Below are 25,653 nucleotides of genomic sequence, written 5' to 3' on the forward strand. Positions count from 1 at the left end.
AAAAATTGCCAGCCGTCATTGCTCCCAAACTGTGCCCACACGCAGGAAATTTGAATTGAATTCAGCAAAAGCTCCATTGCGCGTCCTGTTGTGGCAGAGCAGTGCAAAGCAGTTATATCTCTGGGGAATACAAAGCCCCGAAACGCATGAACACGAAAATTGCCAGCCGTCATTGCTCCCAAACTGTGCCCACACGCAGGAAATTTGAATTGAATTCAGCAAAAGCTCCATTGCGCGTCCTGTTGTGGCAGAGCAGTGCAAAGCAGTTATATCTCTGGTTAATACAAAGCCCCGAAACGCATGAACACGAAAATTGCCAGCCGTCATTGCTCCCAAACTGTGCCCACACGCAGGAAATTTGAATTGAATTCAGCAAAAGCTCCATTGCGCGCCCTGTTGTGGCAGAGCAGTGCAAAGCAGTTATATCTCTGGGGAATACAAAGCCCCGAAACGCATGAACACGAAAATTGCCAGCCGTCATTGCTCCCAAACTGTGCCCACACGCAGGAAATTTGAATTGAATTCAGCAAAAGCTCCATTGCGCGTCCTGTTGTGGCAGAGCAGTGCAAAGCAGTTATATCTCTGGGGAATACAAAGCCCCGAAACGCATGAACACGAAAATTGCCAGCCGTCATTGCTCCCAAACTGTGCCCACACGCAGGAAATTTGAATTGAATTCAGCAAAAGCTCCATTGCGCGTCCTGTTGTGGCAGAGCAGTGCAAAGCAGTTATATCTCTGGTTAATACAAAGCCCCGAAACGCATGAACACGAAAATTGCCAGCCGTCATTGCTCCCAAACTGTGCCCACACGCAGGAAATTTGAATTGAATTCAGCAAAAGCTCCATTGCGCGTCCTGTTGTGGCAGAGCAGTGCAAAGCAGTTATATCTCTGGGAAATACAAAGCCCCGAAACGCATGAACACGAAAATTGCCAGTCGTCATTGCTCCAAAACTGTGCCCACACGCAGGAAATTTGAATTGAATTCAGCAAAAGCTCCATTGCGCGTCCTGTTGTGGCAGAGCAGTGCAAAGCAGTTATATCTCTGGGGAATACAAAGCCCCGAAACGCATGAACACGAAAATTGCCAGCCGTCATTGCTCCCAAACTGTGCCCACACGCAGGAAATTTGAATTGAATTCAGCAAAAGCTCCATTGCGCGTCCTGTTGTGGCAGAGCAGTGCAAAGCAGTTATATCTCTGGGGAATACAAAGCCCCGAAGCGCATGAACACGAAAATTGCCAGCCGTCATTGCTCCCAAACTGTGCCCACACGCAGGAAATTTGAATTGAATTCAGCAAAAGCTCCATTGCGCGTCCTGTTGTGGCAGAGCAGTGCAAAGCAGTTATATCTCTGGGGAATACAAAGCCCCGAAGCACATGAACACGAAAATTGCCAGCCGTCATTGCTCCCAAACTGTGCCCACACAGATTCGAGAAGGAAAAGAGACTAGTGAGACCAAGTATTTATATTTTCCACTTTTATTTCCGTTTGCAATATCATTCCCACATTTGAAGTTAAAAATAACGCTAGGTTTTTGCATATCATATGCTTTCCTTGGCTTCGTATAATTGTGAATCTATATATATACATACTCTGACTGTGTACTTGAAGAAACTTAACGGTGCATGAAATACGCAATATTTCGTATACATAATACACTCACCGAGCTAGGCACTAAGTATGTGGCAAGATAACGTCCCGCGTTTTCGACATTTGATTGGTTTTACATGTGATATTATGTCTAATGACTTTTTCGATATTATACATATGAGAGACAATTGGTTACGCATTCACAGCATTAAAATATTTCTGGATGTCGGGTGATGATTAGTGTTGAAGATGTTCCGAATTTGATACAACCAAGAGAAAAAATGATCACAGATATTAATACAGCTGACAAACCATTTACAGCAATTAGTGATGAAAAGAAATTACACTAATACAAACATATAGGCTTGTATTCAGAGCCGTTCTTCGGAGCCGCCGTTTTTTCGCGCGATGGTGGCGCCGTGGTGCGAGCATTGCCTATGGACAGAGGGCACCGCGAATCGCTGCACTGGCGGAAGCAGGAGCGGTCGCAATGAAATGTTCTTCAAGCGGACCGTTGACGCTTAAGAGTGCTAAGTGCATGCTCATTTCACTTCTGCGTAATGTGCGAATGACGAACGCTGCAGAACACGCGTCGGATCGAAGGCATGCTTGACTTTTCTAATGTTTCGCGGTATCATGGTCGCAACGAGGGCAACGCATTGTTGTTTGCGGAAAACGTATGCATTGGTTTCCGCCCGTCGTAAAGCGAGATATTCTGTTAGAATAAGTGTTCTGACAAGTGCCAGCCATGGTGCAAGATAATTAGTGCCAATAAGCACGCTACAACTCCATGCAACATCACTGGGCGCTGTCACAGAGCTTTGCAGTGACATGACACTGTGTTGTGGCGAAGCTTTAGTTGTTGAGAAAAGTAAAACTCGCAAGGTATAAAACTAGATTTCATTCGTCCCTCGACAAACTTATCCAAGCAGGGTAGCGGTTTTTGAAATGCGTTTCGCACCTCGTGTAATGTTACTGAGTTACTATGCGATGAAAGTAAAATATTGCCGCGTAGCACTGTTTGTGTTCTTTTGAACCGCCTCGGAAAGCTTCTTTAATAGCCTCGTTGGCTGTGCGATACGTGACCAAAGCGCGCTTCGTTGAACACTCTAAGAGAAAAAAAATAGCGTAGCTTGCAGTGGAGGCGCAATGCTAGAGAGACAGCGGAGCTGATGAGCACAAAGCTACTCGTGGCTTTTCGGCTAGGCTAAGCACTACCAAGTCATGTCCAGCGTATTCCGAAATTTATGGATTATTGATCGATTATCGATGAGCTATTGATTGGCTATCACAAGGTATTGGCCACGTATTTGGGCTAGGCTAAGCACTACCAAGTCATCCCCTGCATTTCCCAAAATTTATTGATTATTTGTCGATTATCGATTAGCTATTGATTGGCTATCGATTGTCTATCGATGACTGTCTAAGCTTAAGTAGTCCCAACCATGCTTAGCTAGACTTAGCGAGGACTCAGCTTGGCTAGTTCACAGGGACATGTGCCATTGCGCTAGGACCCTTCCTGCACAACCGCCAGGATCGGCACACATTTTCTGTTCGCACGTTACTAACGCAAGGCTTAAACAGCTCCGCTGTTAGAAAAAACAAAAAGAAAGAAAAGAAGAATAAAAAAACTAATACTTGCGGAGCCCTTCTGCCACGCAAAATTGATCATGAGCTGGTTTCCTAGCGTTTCATTTCTTCAGAACTCGTCGCTCGGCGCCGCCGCGTGGGTGCAGTGGAGATCGCGTTTGGCTGCTGACGCGAAAGACGCGGATTCGATCCCGGCCGCGACATTCGCATTTCGAATGGAGGCGAAATGCTAGAAGCCCGTGTGCTGTACGACGTCAGTGCACGTTAAGGAACCACAGGTGGTCGAAATTTCCGGAACCGTCCACTACGGCGTGCATCATAATCACATCGTGGTTTTGGCACGTAAAACCCCAGTTGTTATTAAGACGAAACTTTTATGTGTCTCATGCGGAGGTGTCCTTTAAAGAGTTGGCAATGGAATTGTGCAAAAACGGGCGTCGCCGCGGATGGCAAAAAAATGTCACGTGGCCCTATGGAAATGCATATACCCGATCACCTGTGGCGCATACCTAGCTGCATACCGAATGGATGGAAACAACTTTATAAAAAATCCGGCGAAGTTTAACGACCCGTGCTCAGGTCTCCCATGAAGGGACTTCGAGGCCTTGCCTCGTCGCCGCCTCCCGGGCTCGCTGGACTGCCCACTCTTGTGTCTTGAGGTTGGAGCTGCGCAGAGCGGCAGCCCACTTCGATGCAAAAGCCTCCGGAGCTACTGCCATTTTAACTGCTATAACAGGACACTCCCACAACATGTGCGAGAGTGTCGCTCTAGTTGCCTGACATAACTTGCAAAGAGCACTCGGGTATCGCGCGGGGAAAATGTGCCGCACTCGCACCGGACTGGTGAAGGTGTGTGTCTGCAGTTGTCGGCAGACGACTGCCTGGCGACGTTTCAATTTGGGGTGAGCCAAGTCCGTGATATGCGGGTATGCGCCACAGGGGATTTTACATGTAGCGAAAGCCTATCATTTGGTAATGTATAACTTCATGTGTAACTTAATGTATAACTCAATGCATGACTAAATTTCCACCAGCGTTTCGCCTTCAAGAGTTACAAAGGGTGTAACGCCGAGCGAAATTTTTAAAAGTTGGCGCTCGCCATATTCCTATCAAGAATGCCGACGACGGCACATTCCCGCCCTGACGAATAGCTTTTGTACATCGTTGCTACTCCCTCAAACAGTGAGTAGCAACGGCACAAACAAGCGCCACGCACAAATAAACACGCGCTAGTCCTCCTATTCCCGCATCCCACGCCGAGAGGTAGCACCTGGTGTCGAGAGTATTGTAGCACGCCCGCAGCCTGCCCGTGAGGCTAAAATAATCTGGTCTATAAACTGTGGGCATGATGCGAGCCTGTCCGGCCAAATGACACATGAGAGGCGAATGAAATCAGATATGGCACACGATTTAGAATGTTAATATTTTGATGCCTGGGAGCCGAAAGCTTACCACTACAATTTATTTACGCACAAGCGTAACTGGCCAGATAGCGCAATAGGCGAATGTCTGTTCGAAGCCGCGAAGGAAGCTCAGGCAACTGCTGCGTATGGCGCGCCCGCGCCAGCCCTGTCTTGATTACGCTCTGCGATGCGGATAGTGTAGGCGTCTATGCGCACCAAGGGTCGATAGCTTCGTGTGCGCTATAGCACCCATACGTTTGTGCGTATTCAGCGATCACGAAGTAAACGGTCACTGTAACTTTGTTGTGCTGTATTTGTCTTCATTCTTCATCAGGTGCTATTTCACCATTGTGCCTCAACAATTCACTTTGCTAGTCTATACATTAGGATTATTGGTGTGAGTAGTGCACATAATTACTGTTGTGCTTTTTTTTGTCCTGGATAATAATGAACAATTTCTTTATTTCTTTCCAATAGGCTAATTTACGGTATCGAAGCATTATTCAACCAAGGGTTCAGCTTGTGATTGCTGCCGTCACCATTACTAAAACGGTAAAGTTTGATTATTTCATTTCGTTTATTTAAGTGATTTCATTGACTGCGTGCACATGCGAGTATTACTTGAGTTTGTGATAGCTTTAGTTCTCGTAAAACACAGGAACAAGTATGGAACATTTTCAATCACTTATTTACGAAGTATATATTTTGGTAGCGTATAAATTAACGTTTCCTGCATACTTTGAATTCGCGAAGTATTGGGGACATGTAAATATAGAGTAAGTACAGCTATTGGTTTAAATATCCCAATACATTCACTGGTGCCTCAGTTACTTGCTGCAATTGCTGACAATCATGCTAATGGTGTGTTCAATGTAGGTTATTGCAGATATTTTAATCATCTCCCTGTCTTTGTATTGCGCGTAATTACGAAAATATATTGCGCATTTTAGCGGTTCGTTATAGCTTATAATTGTTGCCGCGATTCTCCTTCAGGTGTATCCTGATAGGAAGCTGCAAATATGAGATAGCAAGCGGCGATCGAGAGTGGTCCAGTTGATTCTACTAGCTTTTAATGCACTCGTTATTTCGATGACAGTATTTGCTTGCTGCGCAAGAGACCAGAACATAAAGGCGCCAGCCATGTGTACAAAAACTTTAGCATGCTTTTTGGAATTATTTCATTGGTTGGATATAGCTATAGAAAGGTGCAGGACCTAAAGGTGCAGAGCACCTGACAGGGGCCATCAGTATCGGCACTTCTCCAACTGTAGCACACCACAAAGCAGGGTTCAGTGTTATTATTGCTCATAGCAGAGTTTAACGCAACTATCTAGGACAAGGGTGCCATACTAAGTAGATTCACCCGCCATATTGTAATAATAACCGTAGGCAAACAATAACTGATCGTTACAAATTTTAAGTTACAAATATAAATATACACGTAAAAGAACAATTTTCCCTATATACGAAGAAGGAAAAAAGAACACCAATTTTTACACTTCAAATTTCACATTTTCTCTGAATAGGGTGGCTTTTACATCGTGTCAGGGCCAGGTTATCTGAAAACATGTATTTATTTACAAACTTTATTGAAAATGAAACTTGCCTGTTGCAAAATTATTAGTTATGTTGTAGATTGCTCTTGTTTTAGGAGCCCTGATTATTGTCACGTTGTAATGACGGTGAAGAACACAGTAGCAAAAACTGTGAATCACGAAAGTAGGTGTTTATTGGATGAGCCTGTGCCCAGGACAAAAATATCAAAGCCCCTTTCTTAAAGAAAGATTGTTGAACGCGAAGCTTTCGCCCATGCAAAATGAATCAAAGTCCAAATCCAACGACCACGCAACGAACCCAAGAAATGCTGAGCGACCCGATGCGATGCTTATGTTGCTTGTTTAGGACTGTATTTTTTTGAACGTTTAAGCTGAAACAAGAGAGATTTTGTTAAGTTGCATAGCCTTTATTTTAGATCATGTAGGCGTTGATTACACGCACAAACTCGCACTTTCACGGAGTGCATGCCGTTGCCGATGCACGGGATCGGCCTTACAGGCACGATCGCGGTCGCGCTTACGTTCGCGTACAGCAGCCTCTTCTTCTGCCGTGCGCTGCACCCGCGGCCTACCAATAGTCGTGACGGCCGGGAATGCATTGCGTGACACACATAATGCAATGCAGATATATACAGTTCCTCTGGATAGCGTAGTGTTGCAGTTCCCATTGTTCTTATCGGTACAACTGCGAATGCAAACTGTAGTGTTCTATGATTGTGTGCGCAGATTGTACTATTGTGTGCGCAGATAGGTCCATTGTGTAAGTTGGCTTTCCTGCAATGCGTTGTCGGCGCTCACGGACGTATCAGTGAGACAGAGAAAGCTTTGCTTTAACAAGGGATAATCAAGCACAGCGATAGCGGCGAACACAGTCGGCATCATCGAAAATCTGACCAGCGGATAAAGCGTGCCAGCTTTTATACATCAATCATAGAAGGTTTCAGAGTTATCGCTGGTGCCCGCGTGTTTTCCAGAAAGTACTACACAATTCGCGTCGCGCATACACTCAGATTACAAAAGGAACAGTGACAGCAGACAACGAATACAACCATCTATAACATTCTAGAAACTTTCGATACATGCAGTTCCTTCTTTTGCGCTTCTTTTTGAAACAATATTAGGCAGTCTTGTAGAGGCTGCCTAATTGTCGAGCAATATGAAGAACTCCGGATACAGGTTTCTGTATTTCTGCTCAATACGCGCTTTATAAAAGTGTCGCGTGTCAATGTTGCAATGGGGCAGTTTCGCACTAGTGGCGCGAAGACTGGGCAAACAGCGAAGCGGGCGGCCCCACCTAGCTTATTCTTGGTTCGGCTAAGTTTCTGCGTGGGTTATGCTTCGAGACTCGGCTAAGTTATGCTGGTGTTGGAAATCGTCGGTAGCCCCCCAAAGAGCAATGAACACTCGGTCATTAAGGTATGTACAGTGTGTTGTTTGTTTCCGAAGTCCGCCGAAAACTCCGCGCTGTTGCCCAGCAACAGCAGAGTCACAGCTGCACATCACCTGGCCCAGCCTCGCCTAGCCGCGCATGCGCCTAAGCAGTAGTGATGACGTCACCTCGTGTCGCCTAGTAACAGCCGGCGCAGGTGCGCGCTCGCTTCGCCCGACACAGACAGCTTCGCCGAGCTCCCACCAGCTGCGCGCTACTGCGCATGCGCCGTGACGTCATCCCCGCGTGTCGTCTGCTACGCGCTGCCCGTACACTGTGCACAGCTTTCGCCCAGTGTGCATGTGCTTGGCCTCGGAGTTTGCCACAAAAGAGGCTGCACCTAGTCGTGTCAACTTTCGTTAGATATCGAGCGCCTAGTCTCCAACGCGTCGACAAGCAACAGCGTTCTTGGCAATGTGCCAACCTTGGTTAGTCAGCCTGCGTTTGTGGCATTTATTTATTTTTTTATTTAGAAAATACTCCAGGCCTTCTAGGGGCCTTTGCAGGAGGGGCAGAAGAACACAAAAAGACAAGGAAATGAAAGAGTAGGTGAGTAGCAAAACAAAATAACACGAATTAAATACAATGAAATGAATTAGGAAAATAAAAAATAACAATTTCAGAAATACTGCACCAAAAGCAAGATAAAAACGAAGCAAACAACATTTTTCTACTGTCATATGTTCAGCTGTCAACACATTCAATGCTTTCAGTGTTAATAAGAAGCGATATGGGCAAGTTATTCCATTCGGTTATTGTGCGAGGAAACAAGGAATATTTAAAGGTGTTGGTCCTGGCAAAATACGGAGTTAATTACTTGGCATACCAGTACCTTGTTAATCGCCCTGTTACCGGTTGTATGTATTGCAGCGGATCAAGAGATAGGTGATTATTCTGAAGCAGATAGAGCAGCGTAATCCTTTGAATTTTCCTTCGCAATTTTAGTTTTTGTATATTATTCATTTTCATTAGGTTTGAGGGAGAGTCAGTTGGACAGTATTTAGAAAACATTAAGCGTATAGCTTTTAGCTGAATTTTTTCTAATGCGTCGATGTTGCGTTTCGTGTACGGGTTCCAAACAATTGCCGCATATTCTAGTGTAGGCCATATAATAGTTGTAAGCCAACAGCTTGGTTTCCGGAGGTGCCATTTTTAATTTATGTCTGAGCAGACCAAGTTTTCTTAAAGCTGAAGCACATGTAGTAGAGATATGCGTGTTCCAGCAAAGATCATGAGTTATGATAACCCCCAGGTACCTATATCCCTCGACTTCGGATAAAGGTCGAGATGCAAGATCATACGTAAAGGGTAAAGGCTGCTTTTTTTATTATTCTAATAGAAACTGTTTTATTAGTGTTGAACTCCATGTTCCACTGCTGACACTAGGAATGAATGCTCTCAAGGGTAGAATTTAAGAGGACTTCATCTTCGTGGCATTTAGTTTCATTAAATAAAACACAATCATCAGCAAACAATCTTAATTGAACGGGGTGAGCGAATACTTCTACAATATCATTATTATATATTAAAAACAACAAGGGGCCAAGCACGCTGCCTTGAGGAACACCGGACGTAAATGGTACTTCATCTGAAGGGCAGTCACTTATTCTGACGAATTGTGTGCGCTTTGTTAAGTATGCAGAGATCCAGCCAATTGAGTATGGCGGCAGATTTATGATTTCGAGCTTCTCAATTAGTTTATGGTGACGAACATAATCAAACGTTTTTCTGTAATCCAGGAATATAACATCAATCTGACCAGGTTTATCAAGAATACTAGCAAAGCTGCGGATGACTGAAGCCAAATGAGTGACGGTAGAAAACCCCTTCCTAAAGCCATGATGTACCGGTGTAAGGATGGTGTAGTCACTTAAGAATTCTTTTATCTGGTTAGCTGTAATATGTCCCAATAGTATGCAGCAAGATTAATTAAGGGAGATCGCTCGATAGTTCATTATTAATGTCGCTTCGCCATTCTTAAGCACCGGTACAACCCGAGCCGATCGCCAATCTTTGGGAAGGGTGGCCTAAGATAAAGATACACTAAAAATACGCACTTGAAAACGTGCAATCATCTCTGCATAGCGGTGCAAAAAGGCGTTTGTGATGTTATCCGGTCCTGGTGATGATTTCGTTTTTAAATTTAGCAGCATAGAAACCACACCAGGCGTCGATATAACAGCAGGGCCAACATAACAAGGGGTACGGCAGAAGGGTACATGGTTCGAGACACTTGAAAATACGCTGTGAAGAAAATTATTAAAATGTGCCGCTATACATCGCTTCTCAGTAACAGTTACGCCGTTGTGCACAATGTAATCAATGGGTCTCTTTCTGCTAGCTAGATGGCTCCAGAATTTTTCTGGTGCACTGCGAATAAAGCTAGGCAGGGTTTATTGAAACTACCGTTGTTTATCCTTGCATACAGCCTGATTCAAGGCCTCTTCTCTTGAATGTTCTGGATTTTAGTGCAAAGGGCATGCCGTCGCTTTAGCCTTTTAAGTTTTCGGTTAAGTTGCAGTACTTCTCGTGTAATCCACGGAGTTCGTTTGGACTGTTTTTATTGCGATAGCAATTATATGGACACTCCAAAGCAGATTTCTGCCGTCGCCGTTGCCGTCGCCGTCGCCGTCGCCGTGAGGTTCCGTATGACGTCAATGGAGATGAAATCGTCGCCGCGCGCCACCGAACGCTGTATGTGCGAGTGAAAGGGCGCGAGGGACGCGCGCTTTCACGGGGAGTGAACGCACGGCGGAGAACAAACGCGCGTTCTGTGCCGTGCTCCCTTAAGGGCAATAAAAGTTTCTACCACCCTTAAGGGCTGCAGAAGTAGGCGTCTCTTTCCTCCTTTACAATCACCATATATGTAGAGCAAACGCGCCTTCTTCTGACGCACGAAAGGCCGTGGGGGGGGGGGGGGGGGACGGGGAAGGGAGGCGACGTTTAGCTGCGGCACCAAGTGCCTATTTATATCAAAGGCTCCGGCAACAGTCACCAACGCTGCACGCGTTTTGAGCGAACTCGGGCAAAACGCCGACGGCGTCGACAACAGTTCTGCGTGTTGCCGGCGCTGCTGCATGTCCAAGTTTATACAGCTCATAAAGCTAATATCATTACTCCGTATAGCTCTCTACTAAGTTGCTATCGCAATTGATGCTTCACCTTTCAGGTGAAACTGCGACAACTTTTTTAACTATGTTTGGAATAAAATTATCCAGACAGAAATGGCACATTTCCTTGAACCTATTCCACAGCACCATGACGCCATTCCCATCAAATTTGCTCAGCCAGTGATATAAGTAGTTCAAAACACTTTAATATCTGGCATGGGAAAAGTCCTTCACAATCAGTTTTATCTAGAGCAGTATTGCAACGTTCCATTGACATGAAAAGTAGAAAAGTTCATAATCCGAAATACCCTTTTCTAATGAGGTGACAAAATGTTCAATAGAGCGACTAATAAAAATGAGATCAAGCATGGTTTCACTATCTCCTTGTAAGCACGTCGGCTGTGTCACAATTTGTTCCAAGTTATTAGTTAGCATAAGATCATTCAAAAGTAATCGACATTCTGATCGTAACTATAAGCAGTATAATCCCAGTTAACACAAGGCAGATTGAAGTCACTAACGAGAATTATTTTATCCTGAGATGAAGTCAACATATACTCATAAAGGTCATTTAGAAACTGGGTAGGTGACTCACGTGCGCGATAAACAGCGAATAATAAAAAGGACCCCCCCCCCCACCCCAACAACGACGATTTAGGCCGATACCTTCGTCATTTTCAATCTGCCGAAGAAGAAAAGTAGGTATGCTATGTTTTACTAGTACAGCTACACCGGCTCTTCTGGAAGGCCTGTCACGTCGAAATACTTGATGAGAAGGTGGACAAACGCTTGTGCTATCAATGTCGTTGCGCAGCAAAGTGTCAGTAAACACAACGACATGTGGATCGTAACTTAAAAGGGTAGCCTCAAGTTGGGCACTTCTGTTCACTACGCTGCGCACGTTTATGTTTAAAAGCCGCAGATTCTTAGTAGTCGAACTAATTCTTTGAGGTGTGGAGGCGCTTTGACGAGTATTTAATTCGATATTGGAGTTAGTGTTTTCGTTCCACACAAACATTTGTCCATCCACCCGTAGCTTACCATTGATGAGGTTTACTTTCTTGCCCAGTTATTTTTCGTATTTCGCACTCTGCCACAAAAGCTTCCGCTTTGTGCGCGTGTCCTGAGAAAAATCGCTTTGAACTGGCGTTTTCAATCCTTTGCGCTTGTAGGCGTTTCTTTTTTTACTTGCTGTTTCTCGTTATAATCTTGAAAGTATATTCTAACTGGCCTATTTTTGCCAGGTTTGCCCAACCGATGAATTCTCATTACCGAGTTGCAGGTAACATTAAGTTTCTGTGAAAAAATATACCTCAAGGCTTTTTGCTTCAGATCATTACCAGTTTCGGCACTGCCTTCTTGCACCCCGAAAACAATCAAATTCGACCGCCTGCTCCGGTCCTCTAGGTCAATGATTCTTTTATGCATAAGTTTCACCGATTATTCAAGGGATGCAACGCGAGAACCTTGTTTATCGATTTCGTCGAATCGTAAGGCCACATCTGACGTTAACTTTCCCATTGCGCTTTGCTGAGTCCTAAGTGCCGCTACTTAAGCGGTAAGTTTGTGTTGCCTTTCCAGCAGTTTTTTCAAAAGTTTTGATGTCTGAGCGTCAGGGTTCAATTCTATGTCCCCGCAAAGAAGAAGCTGGCACACACATTACACATTGTACGCCATGATAACGCACTGTTAAGACCATTATACTGCGGCAATCACTTGTAAGTGTAGTAAAGTATGAACTAACCTGCACGATACAGAAGAAAGGCTTAGACATCATGCCGAAGCTCGGTCTGCCATACCCACTAAACTCGCAGAGCTGCAGCTGTTCTTTTTTTTATAGTCAGGCATGACGACGTCACTTGGTCCCGAGGTGGCGCTGAGGGTGCGTCGATGATGATGTCCTCGAAAACGAAGCACTGCGTCGATGTTCCCGCCGTCCACGAGCAAGATTGATCCGGCGGTATCTTGAAATGGCGGAAAATTGATCAAGCGGCGTTGTCGCTCCGGCTAGGCTCAGCAGAAAAGCCTGCGCGATACTGAAGAAAGGCCTAGACATCGTGCCGAAGCTCGGTCTGCCATGCCTACTCAGTGTCATGCCAGGAACGCTGTCGCTCGTAGGCGCCAACGCGTCCAGCGCTAATCACGCGTAATGTCCTGAAAGGGAAGGTACGTCCGAAAATTATCGCTCGAGAATACTTTCCCTACATGCGTAGTTAAGTTAAACCAAGTTAATACCTAGCAGCAACCAAGCTAATACCTAGCAGTAGCAGCCAGTAAGACTTGAGGATCTACAGTATCGCTGGGCCTAACGATACTGTAGATCCACTTGAACGACGAAGTGCTTGAACGACCAAGCACTTGAACGACCAAGTGCAAGCTTGCCCTATTTTTTATTTTAAGTACCAGTCATTCCTTTTGTCGTCGTCGTCCGTTGGAATAACTACGCAGGGCAAATCTTCGTCCAGCGCGTCTTCCCCTCGGTAGACCTCGATCTCTTTTTCATGTGTCTCGGGCGAAGCTGTACATTGCCAAAGTGTGCCTAGGTTGACTCGTACTCTACTATGTCTACAAACTTATCGCACGAGTCGATCCCAAACTCCCTCCTCTTCTTCCAGCTAGGGCTCTTGCCGATCTTAATAAATACCGCCTTGTGATCGTTGGGGTAGACTGCAAGCGGTATGCCAATCATTTGAATGCTAGCCGAAGCCAGGTTACCAAAGCTCTTCGCCGGCGCAATACTCTTGATCGGCCCGAAGTCGTCTCATCCGCTCTCGAGTAGCGGTTGGCTGTCTTACGCGCCGCGCTTCCTCTTCTTTGGGAGTCACGATGTTCTTCGATCGCCCCATTCCCCCTCCGCAGGCATGTCGACGCGGCGGCGACGCGGAGCTATATATACACCGCGGGACCCTAACCTCACGGCTTAGCTCCGCCTCTGCACAGCTCTGGCGACCAATCCGCACTGCGTGGTGACGTCATGGCTAGGCAGAGCTAAGGCGAAACGATGCAGCGCACGCAATGACGTCATGGCTCGGCTCCCGCAGCTGTTGCGAGGCTCGGCGCAGCTGGGTGAGGCGGTGCTAGCGGACGCATTAGACTTCATCGCCAGGCGATTTCTCCGCAAACCTACCGGCGCATCTACCGGCTTAAACAGCTTCGTGTTAAAACACTGTTAAAACCCCGTATCTGCAAAACCTGCACTTGCAGGTTTCGCCAACATCATTCCCCCCTAATAAAAGCATGTTCTAGCCCTAGGTGCACAAACTGCTCGCACCTTCAAAGTGACATTAAAATTCAAAGCATCGCAAATGGCTACATACACGAAGTGAAAACTAGCTTTACTTGCACTAGATCCGATGTAATTTATATGCTTGAGTGTTTCTCGTGCAAGAAACAATATATCGGTGAAACGGGACAATCAATGAACGTCAGGATAAACAGACATCGCGCGCACACAGCTAAACAGCTTCTCAAAGCCGTCGCCGAGCATTTCAACCAACCAGGTCATAACTTTGATGGACTCTACATACTACAGTCAAATTTCCGTTCTGCACGAGATAGAAAATATAGAGGATTGTACGTCATCCATAAGTTCAAGACATTGCAACCAATAGGCATGAACGTTTCAAGGGGAGCCTTAGAATATATTCGCTATGCTAACTTCAAAGCATAGGCAGGAGCACTTACTTATTTTTAATTAAGTTGCTTAGCTTTCTTTTGCTCTTCTTTTTTCACCTTTTTTGGTTATTTGATTGTCAATAATATTGCAACCGCCCTTTGTTTTCACTGATTCCTTTCGTTCTTCTTTTAATATATTTACCCCCCCCCCGTAGTTGTTTTTCCAAGCGCACCATTTTTCTGCCGCTACTTTTGTTCTCTCTCTCAGACACAATTAGTTCACTGACTTCCAGCGGAGCAGCAACCACCGCTCCCCTCCCCATCATACAGGCCCCTTCCACGAAAAGAGGTACAATGACACGTCAACCAGCTAACACCCGGTGCTGCCTTAAATTCCTCCACCGACTATCAGTAGTGCTAATAACCTACTTTGCAATTCTACACCCTCGCCGCTAACACACTCTCGCTGGTTACCTCACCCACCCGCCTACCTTCTCTCCCCTTTAGAAGAACCCTACCTATATATACTGTGCCGAGGAGAGCCTATGTCGGCTTGAAGAAGATAAGTCCACTTATCGATACGTTGGCTCCTGCTCTCACCTTGTTCTCGTTTTGCTGACAGACTTGAATTTTCATCTCCCGCATTCCCCGTGTTTTCCTTGGTTATAGATGGTAATATCTGTTATTTGTTGGCTTGATCGTCCAAGGTATCGTAAATAATGTAGTTTTTTGTACACTGCATTACTCTTCAGGCTACTGGAAAGTTGAAAGAAGTTATACAAATATTTTCCCTTATCATTACAGCATAATGCATTCGTCTGGCTTCGATGCTTTTTAGGTAACTGCCAATCACTGAAATCGCTATCTTCAGGCAATCTGCTAAGAGCTTTTTTTTTCTTTGTGGTCATTTTTATTGCATTCTTTGGCGATCCAAGAATAACAGCATTATTCCAACTTTAGGATTAACGCTGTAATATTGAGGTGGAATTTAGGACGTGTTACATGCTCGACATTGCATTTGCACTTTTGCCGTTATCATTATTCTACTGATAAACTGCACTTTAAGAATAAACGCAATTAATAAGGAGACAAATGAACTGGCTGATAGCTAAACATGCCAGTGAGAATCTGTAGCTCCGCAGTTGAAGTGTACACGGGATGCATCGCGTTCTTCTTGCATTTAATTTTATTGCGATAGCAATTACATGGACACTCCAGGCGCATTACTGCCGTCGCAGTGATCTTTCGTGTAAAGTCCAAGGGCAATAACATTGTCGCCACGCTCCGTATGCTGTGTGTGCGAGTGAAAGCGTGTGAGTGTGAGCCAACGCTGGTGGCTCAATCTCGTGCGCGCAGGGGAGGAAAACGGGGAGGAAGCGCGCAGTCTTCCGTCGCGCGCATGGCACCGGGGGCGTTTACTGCGGCGGAGGCTGCGTATGACGCAGCCGCCCGCTGAGGCTAGAGCTATGTTTCAAAAGCGATCTGAGATGGGGCCAGAGTGCACCTAGTGCTGTGTGTGCACTGTGTTCGTGTGCACTGTGTTCTCGACGATTAGTTCGCGTTGAAGCGAGAGGCAGCACGAAGGTGAAATTGCTCCATGCTGTTGCGACGCTTTCTCACTCCAGCGTTTTGACAGCGAGTGAGAGGTGTCCGTGTTTGCTGGTGAGCGCGTGACACCACGCTTGTTAATTAAGTTAGTAAGCAAATGTTTACAAATTAATACGGCCGATAAAACTACTATGATTACTTCGTATAGCTGTCTACTAATGCCCTATCAAATCCGATGTTTCACCTTTCGGGCGAAACTGCGACATTTTTTATTTTACACTTCTCGAAATTATTTTGGAATTCCTTCCAAGGCCACCAGTGGCACTGGCTGACATCCAAACCAATAGGGTAATGAAAGTATTGCAGTTGCTTGGCAAAAAATGAAAACGCGGGGTGAAATTCTGGCAACACAAATTTTTGGACAAGGCGTAATTCCAGCACGACTTATTTTGATATGGAAGCACGAGATTACTGAAGCACCTTTTCTATATGTGTGAAGAGGTCCGTTGCAGACACAATAAAACACCCTTCAGTAAACCCCAATAAATCGTTGTTTCAGTAGCTCTCTACATGTTGATCAATGTTTCCATGTAAATTCTGTTTAGAAATGGGAATTGATAGATTTAATGTGCGTCCCTTCTATTCCCGACAATGCTGAACAATATAGGGGTGTCGACCGCGCGTTGGATAGTTACGGTGTGGTCAGCAGGCTTTCCTTTTCTTTGTCAGCGAATTGATCTCTCTCTTTTTAATGTAAGATGAACTTCGCGACATCGATAAGTACACATATACTACCACATCAACGCCTTGCATAAGTTGAGTCGCATTTATCGGTACGCGTAAAGAGTTTCCGCTACTCACTTCACGAAAGTTGCAACGAAGGCACTCGCGCGTCTCAAAGCTGCCTTATCACAAAGCGCCCGAGAGAGTTTTCTGCGACCGATGCTAGCGATACATCATGAGCACCTAAGAATAGCTAACTCTGTTATTGAAATATTGGAGGCGGATGTGGTGAAATAAAAGACCGCATAAAACTGGGCGCATTGCAATTTTATAGAAATCGCATATAAACCAACCACTTCAGAAAAACTAATTACTCGGCAACGAAAAATAAGAAAGGATGTCGCATCGGTAAGTGACGAACTTAACAGCAGCTTTATAATTTTGCTGCCATCTCGTGCCGTAATACAACGATGGTTCATCTTATTCAGGAAGTGAGAGTGTATTAGTGACAAAAGTAGCTTTCTTGAATGCTATTTCTTCTTTTATTTCTTTCAGCTGCAAGAGGAGCCCTATATGGTTCGTGTAAAAGGCTATGAGGCGACGCGCAATATTCTTAATGACGATACCAGATACAAGTTGAAAGAGTACGTCAATAAGCAACCACATTTTCAAAAGGCCGACATTGTTTTCCTACTTACAGGGTAAGTAGCTAAAATATGCTCACCGTGCTTACTGATACATATTGCCACGAACCATGCCTTCTGGTTTGATCCATACATGACACATATTGCCGCGATCCACCGCCGACACTTGTGAGCCTATAAAGCTTCGCTTAAAAAGACGGCACTCCGAGGTTCTGCGTCGACTACCCACGCATCAACAAACTCACAAATAAAGACGTAGTGCCTCGGAGTGCATAGCACTATCGAAGAAATCACCAAAGCACATAAGGCTGCTCAACTGTGGCGTCTCTCATGTTCTGCTCAAGGACACAAAACTCTAGAAGCCATGAATCTCCGCCCCGTTGCCGGCATAACAGATAGAATTTGTATTCCCAACAGCACACTCCCACGAATCGACGACGCCTTCGATCACCTTTGCCATGCTCTGTAGTTCTCTTCGATGGAACTGACAACCGGGTACTGGCAGATTGAGGTGGACGAAAGGTACCGTGAAAATACAGCGTTTATAAAGGTGGACGGACTGTATGAGTTCAAGGTGATGCCGTTTGGACTGTGCATGACAGCAGCAATATTCCAAATAGTCATGGACACAGTGCTAGCCGGCCTAAAATGGCACACCTGCCTGGTCTGCCTCGACGACGCGTGAGTGGTTCGGCGATTTTTGCGAAATTTTTGACGAAGCGCCGGTAGTACGCGCACATTCCGAGGAATATTCGCACGCCTTTCTTGTCTTTCGGTCTCGGGAAGCTGTCTATGGCTGAAGTTTTTGAGGGGTCATGCAGGACTGCCTCGGCGTCGACAACGTGACCCAAAAACTTCAGTTGCACGTACGCGAAGTGCCACTTTTCAGGTGTCAGCGTTAACCCCGACGTACGGACTGCTTCGGTCACAGACTGTAACCTCGCAAGGTGTTCGTCGAAATTCTGGGCAAATACGACGACGTTGTCGTATTTGCCCAGAATTTTGACGAACGGATTCATATGCCTAGCTTCCTGGATATCTGTACGCGAACGGGTACGTTCGCGTACACCTATCCAGGAAACTACGCAAATGACTCCGTTGGAGCTTGTCTACAGATGACAGCCGACGACGATGCTCGACGCCATGCTGCCACACGTAGAAAACGACGAACTCTACGCAGACGTTCAATGGTGCCTGCAACGTGCGGAGGAGGCCCGCCGGCTTGCTCGAGTGCGTACAACGGACCAGCACCTCGTGGATGCCGGACGCTACTACCTCCGACGCCAAGACGCCGATTATCACCCAGGTGATCTGGTGTGGATTTGGACTCCAATTCGACGACGCGGACTCAGTGCCTGCGACGGTATTTCGGACCTTACTGAATTCAATGACGTGTTGGCCAACTCGTCTACGATGTGATCCCCGAAGGTGACTCCGGCACTTCACGATGACGCATGCGGCCCGACGTCGTACACGTGGTTCGCCTCAAGCCCTACTACGGCAGATGACAGACTCTTTATTGTTTCGACTATCGTTTTAGCATCGGGTTGGTTCCCTCTTAAGGGGGAGGGGGGGGGAGGTAATGCCCCCGAACCATGCCTTGTGGTTTGTTTTCTTATGTGTTTTGTTACCAGTGTCTGGCCGCGCCCGGTTGTCTTATCTATGTTCGAAGCGAAGTATGTGTTTCCCTCTCTTTCTTTTGTATGCCGCACAGGCTATCTGATTTGTTAGCACGAATGTTTCACCCTGTCGTCACTAGCACACTGCGAGGCGAGACGCTGACTCGTTTCTCGGCGAACGCTAACGGCGTCTCAGACGCCTGAAGAAAACAGAGAGTAAAACAAGGACTCGTCCGCTCGTGAGGGCGGCCAGCAGAAGGGAACCACTGATCGCCTGTGCACGTCGCTCTGTTGGCTCGCTTCTTCACCGCTTGTATTTTCGTTGAGTTTCTGCGGAGCACAAGTTCGCTCCAATAAACCTTGTTTACTGAAAGAACCCTGCATCGTCCTTGGCTCCGTGCCAATCTTTATGATCTCCAAATTTTTTTGCAACTTTTACAGATGCAGTTGAATAGGTGTATAATCTGTGCCACAATTGCATTTAGGCGAATACAGAAATAGATTGAATTCAAATCAAGATGAGGATTGAACTTTACTGACAGCACATGAAGTTGTCGGGTCGCTATCCTTACGGCTGAGCTCCTCAGTCCATGCATCCATGTGACCTGGCCGCCTGGCTTGCCCTGCTGACCAGCGTGAGCTTTAGAGAAGGGTTGGGGCTGGTGAGCTGGGTCCCCCACTGTCCTGGTGTGGACATGGTATAGGGAGGATGTCGGTGTTTCGGTCGCATTATCATACCATGTCACACATGGTGTTTCACGTGTGGAAGAATATGTAGTTGTATACGTAAAATGTAGGGTAAATGAAATGGTATTTCATGCCGTGTGGGAAAGTTGGTTTGTGTTTGCAAGTTATCGCGTCGTCTTCGGCGAGCGTAGGGTGTGGCCGGGTATATTCTTCTCCCGATGTTGTGGTGTGCTAGTATATGTCCGTGTATCTGCGCGGTACGGGAAGAGGAGGAAAAAACTTTGTTCTGACAGGGCTTTTGGGACCGGGCTTGTCTTGAGGGAACATTACTCTGTCTCTTAGCACGGCTGCCGGAAGAGTATGTTCGCGTGCTGCAGTGTGGGCTGCCTCGTTGCGTGGTATGGACGAGTGTCCTGCTGTCCAAACTACGTCCAGTTCGAAAAAGGGGTTGGTTCGTTCCAGGATGCATGAAGCGGCTGTTGATAATCTGTCTATCGTGTTAATGTGGCATGCTGTTTACGAGTCTGTCAGGATTGTGACGTAGTCTGCTGAGTTAGCGGCGGTGGCGGCTAGGGTATTTGCTACGTCTTTCACAGTGTCTGTGTCTGCTGCGCGCACCGGCAAGTTATTCCTTTTAACGAGATAGCGTTAAAGGCCCCGTGTCACAGAAAATACACGCCGGAGGCGGCGTTGGCGACCGCGGCCGAAAAAATCACCCGAACCACCCCGACCACGCAGGCCCTCCGCGTGGCGCAGAGATGTTAGTGCACTAATTGAATTTGTCAAAGTAAAATGCGTCAAACAATCGTGAAGTAGGACTTCACCACAACCTACAGACGTGATAGCGGACGGATTGTAATTTGAATATATGAGAAAACATAATTCCCTTACGCGGAACCTCAAACACAAACCCCTTTTCCAGCACTTCTACCATTCATGCAGCGGCGCGCGCCGGTGGGTTCCTTGCAAGAACAAAATCCAGATGGAGCTCGCCTCCTCGCAAGCCGCAGGCAGAGGTGAAGTTTGCCACAGCCGTAAAGCCACGGCTGTAATGCCACGGTCGTAAACAAACTTCACCTCCGCGTGTGACTACCGAGGAGGCGAGCGCCATCTGGATTTTCTTCTTGCAAGGAAACAACCGGCGCGCGCCGCTGCAAAATTACAATGCGTCGCTGCAGAGGGCTGCAGATGGAGTCTAACGACATGCTCGTAAGAACGGGCTCGAGTGCTCTCCAGCATAGTCGGACCTCTTCTTAATGTGCAGGAAGCTCCCTAACACCACAGACAAGTATAATATTCTAATCGACGGCTCGCAGGTACCAATCATACCAACCATCCGAGTACTCGGTTTGTACATCCAAGAAAAGGCCCAGACTTTAGTGACCTTAAGCGAGCTACGAACTACAGTCCAACAGCTCAGTAAAATGCTTAGAAGCGTGACAAATCAGAACCAGGGAGTGAAAGAAAATGAGGCATGCAGACTAGTACAAGCCTTCTTCATTGGAAGGCTGGCCTACACGTGCCCATATCTCTACCTCGAAAATCTGACTTAAAAATACTCAATACTATGATCAGGATCATCTACAAAACAGCATTGGGTATCCCTAAAGGCACCAGTAGCCTGCGTCTCTTAGACCTCGGAGTGCATAGCACTATCGAAGAAATCACCCAAGCACATAAGGCTGCTCAACTGTGGCGCCTCGCATGTTCGGCTCAAGGACACAAAACTCTAGAAGCCATGAATATCCGCCCCGCTTGCCGGCATAAGAGATGGAATTCGTATTCCCAACAGCATCAGCAATAATATTATCACCCCCCCGCTTCCCAAAAACATGGGAGAAAACAATGTTGGCAGGAGGAAGGCTCGGGCCGAGGCATTCGGCCGTCGCCTTAGCAGTACGCCAGCTGTATACGTGGACGCTGCCAGAGGAGAGCGCTCACACGTTCACAATTGCAGCAGTCAACAAAGACTGCCAGACAGTGAGCTCACGTAAAATAAGCGCAGGTCCCATTCACGAAGCCGAGGAAGCCGCGATTGCGCTTGGCATAGCAGCATCGCGATACAGCTTCATAATATCGGACTTCATGTCAGCTATTAGAAGTTACATTCAAAGGCCGGCGGTAGGCCCACGAGCCTCCGAAATACTGAGCGAACCAGCTGGCAAGGTTACGCTTATCTGGATGCCGGCCCACTCTGGGAATGGCGGGAACGAAATGGTCCACCGTGCTGCCCGAGAATTATTTACCGGGAGGTGGAGGCATGTCCGGGACTGCTACCAGGTGGAGTGAGACCCAGTTACAGCTACAATGAAATTGACACCGCTTACAGGGAGGACCGGCAGAAATATCCACCGCCGGATTCTTCCCTTAGTAGAATACAAGCCACGGATCTCCGCAGGGCGCAAACAGGAACTGTTATGTCCCCCAAAATTCTATCTTATATATCCATAATTCATTATGTAAAATTGCGACACCGATTAAAATTATCACAGTGCACGAAACTTATAGGCGTCGACTTTTGCAGAAGTTTTATCACATGAACAGGAAAAATGATCTATCCCTTGTTAAATCCTTGTTAAAATCTTGTTTAGAAGAACGCGTCCCCTCACGTTTCACAAGAAACACAGAACCCTGGACAGTGCAACAATTCCAGAACTAATTACAGCTAACAAATGCTAAAAAACAACTTACCAAGGCTTTTACCAACTTACCAAAGCTGATGAATTAATCAGCAGGACTAACATTCATGTTTATACGGTCAGCTATTTGGGGAGTGGAGATTAGTTCAGTGTACAGCTTCTTGTATACATTTACATTATATATATATATATATATATATATATATATATATATATTTCTTCTGTGATGTGTGAAACGGTGCGTAACTGATCTACGCGCAATTACTCGCTTTTCACTTAGTGCTTCTCATGCATTCTTGCAAATTGTGTATTTTAATATTGTCAAAAACACGTGGCAGCTCCGCGTTGCCCATGTCTTGTGACCATAGGGGGCTGGGTGTTTCTTCAAGCTGCACTTGCAGCTTTTCTTCCCAGTCTCCCCCAATCTGGTGGAAATAAAGATATTATTAATATTATTATAATGACTATAATTCAAATTGTAAATATTTCGACACAGATCCAGCCGATCAGCATCATATTCTATGGGGTTGCAGGAACAATCCTTACCCGGGAAATGGCCTGAGGCAAGCTCCCTCACAGGAGGCATGGGACTCCATACTAAAATCTACTAACCCTCAAAACCAAGCCGGGGTGGCGGATGGAGTGGTGAAGGTCGCGGCCAGCTGGACGCCACCGTAGCCCCCTCTGCCTGATCCCGGCTCCCCCCCCCCCACCCCCCCTGTACTTCCATAAAATTTACTTCCCCCCTCCTCCGGAGGTGAAGTTGGAGAAAAAAGAAAGCTGCAGTTGTCGGGAATCCTGCCAAGCAGTCAGGGATCTTTGAACGATCCACTCTCAAAGGCGAAGCTTAAGCGGCCTACAAATCTTCAGTTGTTTATTACAGTAAGGTTGTAAACCTGCCAGCCTGCCTCTTTACTTGGCTGTGTCGTGTACCTGGCCTGGGGTGCTATGCAGGATGCGCCGAGTTTCGCGAAACTCAAGATCTTCACGAGCTCTGGCGACGCCCCAAGATGAAAGAGCTAATGGCAACAAGAAAACGTTTGTCCGTCGGCAAGCCTCCACTTTCACTGGTTTATCTAGATCCACTCTGGGTGGCTATCATCCCTTGGGCGTTGCCATATGGGCAGTCGACAAACTGGGGCTCACGTGATCATACCGTTGGTGCATGATCGTGCCTCCTTTCACTTGTTGTCGTTCCACCGAGTGCATTAGAGGCACGAGCAAGTTATAAAATGAATGCATTTAGTAGAATAATATTAGTCACATCAACCTGGGTTGTAATCATTTTAAAGTTTACAAGATGTGCACTGAATGTGTATTAGAGTAATTTGTAGTTTAATACGTTTCGCGTTATACCACGAGAGGGCGCTCGCCCTCCTCTTTCTTCCTCTGGATAGCATTGGTGCGGCTCGATACGTGAATGCGCTCCCATTTCCGAGCACATATTGGTGTGCGCCTAGTTTTCACACTGGGCTTTTAACAGATCGCTCATTGCTCGTGCTAAAGAAAGGCTGCGAGTAAGGTGCCTCGATGCGTGCGCGCGCGTCGAGGCACCCAACTGCCGCAGCTGCGAGACGAAGTGAGCGCCTGCTAGCGCAGAAGTGGTTTGCCGCGCGCTTACCGTGTAAGCACTCGGGAATGCCGGAAAGCATTCATACAAGGGTCAGAAAACTGCGCTTTATTTTATTTTACTTTGCGATGTAGAATTTCACTTCTCTTCTGTCGTCGTAATGGGGAGGCCGCGTTTGCGGGCTTATGAGCCATTGCTTAAGGTAGTATGAGCCCATTAGCGGAACCTTACTCCATGCTTCGCACCTCCCCATGTCTTCTAAGAACGGCAGGAAAGAGTCTTTATACTGGGTAGCCCGAGCGATCCATGACATCTTACAAACGCAAGAAAGGGTCTTTGCAGCACACGTGGCCGTTGACTGCCATCACATCCATCCCAGGTAGGACTGCAGCATCGGTTCAGTTACCTGTACCCATCGCTCACGAGGTGGGGCTTCACTTGTTTGACAATAACTTTCTATTTTTTGCGTGTGAACACCCGTGATGGGGTCCACAAAGTTCACGCTGTGGTTGACTATCTCCCAATGCAGACTGAAGCATCGCCCCGTTAGCATCCACTAAATTTGGAATACATTTGTATGCGGCCAACTCGTCCCTGTGAATAATGGTCCCCGATGGAACATTGGCTGCAATAATGGGGCCTTTCGTCGGTCGACCTTGAAAGTTGCAGCACCCCTCTGGTCGCGCAGAACATGCCGAAGACCCATGGACCACCATCTTTAACACCACCGTAATTTTGGCGGCTCGGCGGAAAGTTGTCGCCCGTCATTAGGCGGCCTCATTTGTACTTTTGCTTGCCGCGAAGAAGGCACTCGTCAATTTGCGCTATCTACCCGGGGCCACCGAGTGGAGGTGGCGCCAGCAGCTCGTCCCTCGCGACCTCACGGGGGTAAAAGTACTGAACGTTGGGCGAGTTGGTAGCTATTCATCTTGAAACTGTAGCGCGCACACGAGAAACGAGGACAAAAAGGCGAAGGTGACAGACAGGCGCTCACGGGGGTAGTTCCTCCAGTCGGCGATGTCGTGCTCCGATAGAGGAAACAAGTCGCTAGTCATCTCCTTCAACAGCCATATGTCTACGCTTTTGTTCACGCAATACCTGAGCCAAATCATTTGCCGCCTGGAGAGGTGGTCGTTCGGACAGCCGAGGCGGTCCATGTTGGCGAAGTAACTTCCTTCGACTCTCAGCCCGTGCAGTGCAGCGGTATGTGTAAATGCGAAAACTGATTTCGGCACCTGTTGCACCGGAAGGCAGCCCGGCGTCCATTCAGAGTCTTCCAATATAATCTGACCACTTCGCCTGCTGCAAGTTGGTTGGTCTGGGTTGAACCCCAGGTGCTGGCAAGTGGCCCAGTACTCCGTTGATGACGGCGGACCTGGCCTGGGGCTGGGGCGTGGTGGACGAGCAGCGCTTGAAACAGGAGAGAACCGAAGCGCTCGCACGAACTTTTCCTCCGCAGCCTAGTCACACCACTCTGTGCTCGGAAAGCATAATATGCCCGCCACGCTGTCTCCGAAGACGAGGGTCTTCGTCTAACTCGTCACACAGCCAGCGCACTGACGTTTCGGAAAGGAAAAAATGACGCTGAAACTCTACGTCGCTCATGTAGGTGAACGGGTCCAGACGGTCATATTGACGCTTACTGCCGCTGGATACGATGACACAGGCTGCCGCCGCCATCTTCACGAGTTCAACTCGAGGGGTGTTTCGCGATGTACGAGTTTGGCACGAGTTCGCCTGTCAATCAAAACCATAGATCACGCCCCGCGTGAGACATGTAACTCTTGTGCGCGCCCACCACGGTTGGGCCACGCCCAACTTATTTTTCGGCAACGGCGACGTGGTGCGGAACTGAGAGGCATTAACAATCTTGACCGGCGAAATAAAACACGCACAAAGCACTGTCATCGGTGATGTACTGAGCACCA

General features: G+C 47.0%; 1 protein-coding gene across 1 annotated transcript in view; it reads left to right on the forward strand.

Moving 5' to 3' along the window:
- The window catches only part of LOC119449113 (A disintegrin and metalloproteinase with thrombospondin motifs 13-like), a 104,942-nt gene that overhangs the window by 13,350 nt on the left and 65,939 nt on the right, over positions 1-25,653 (forward strand). The window contains exons 2-3 of the mRNA XM_049666654.1: positions 5,063-5,137; positions 17,122-17,267. Of these exons, the coding sequence (XP_049522611.1) occupies positions 5,063-5,137; positions 17,122-17,267 (221 nt within the window). The remainder of the gene's footprint in view (positions 1-5,062; positions 5,138-17,121; positions 17,268-25,653) is intronic.

This window comes from Dermacentor silvarum, chromosome 4 (genome assembly GCF_013339745.2).
Source record: "Dermacentor silvarum isolate Dsil-2018 chromosome 4, BIME_Dsil_1.4, whole genome shotgun sequence".
Classification (NCBI taxonomy): Eukaryota; Metazoa; Arthropoda; class Arachnida; order Ixodida; family Ixodidae; genus Dermacentor; species Dermacentor silvarum.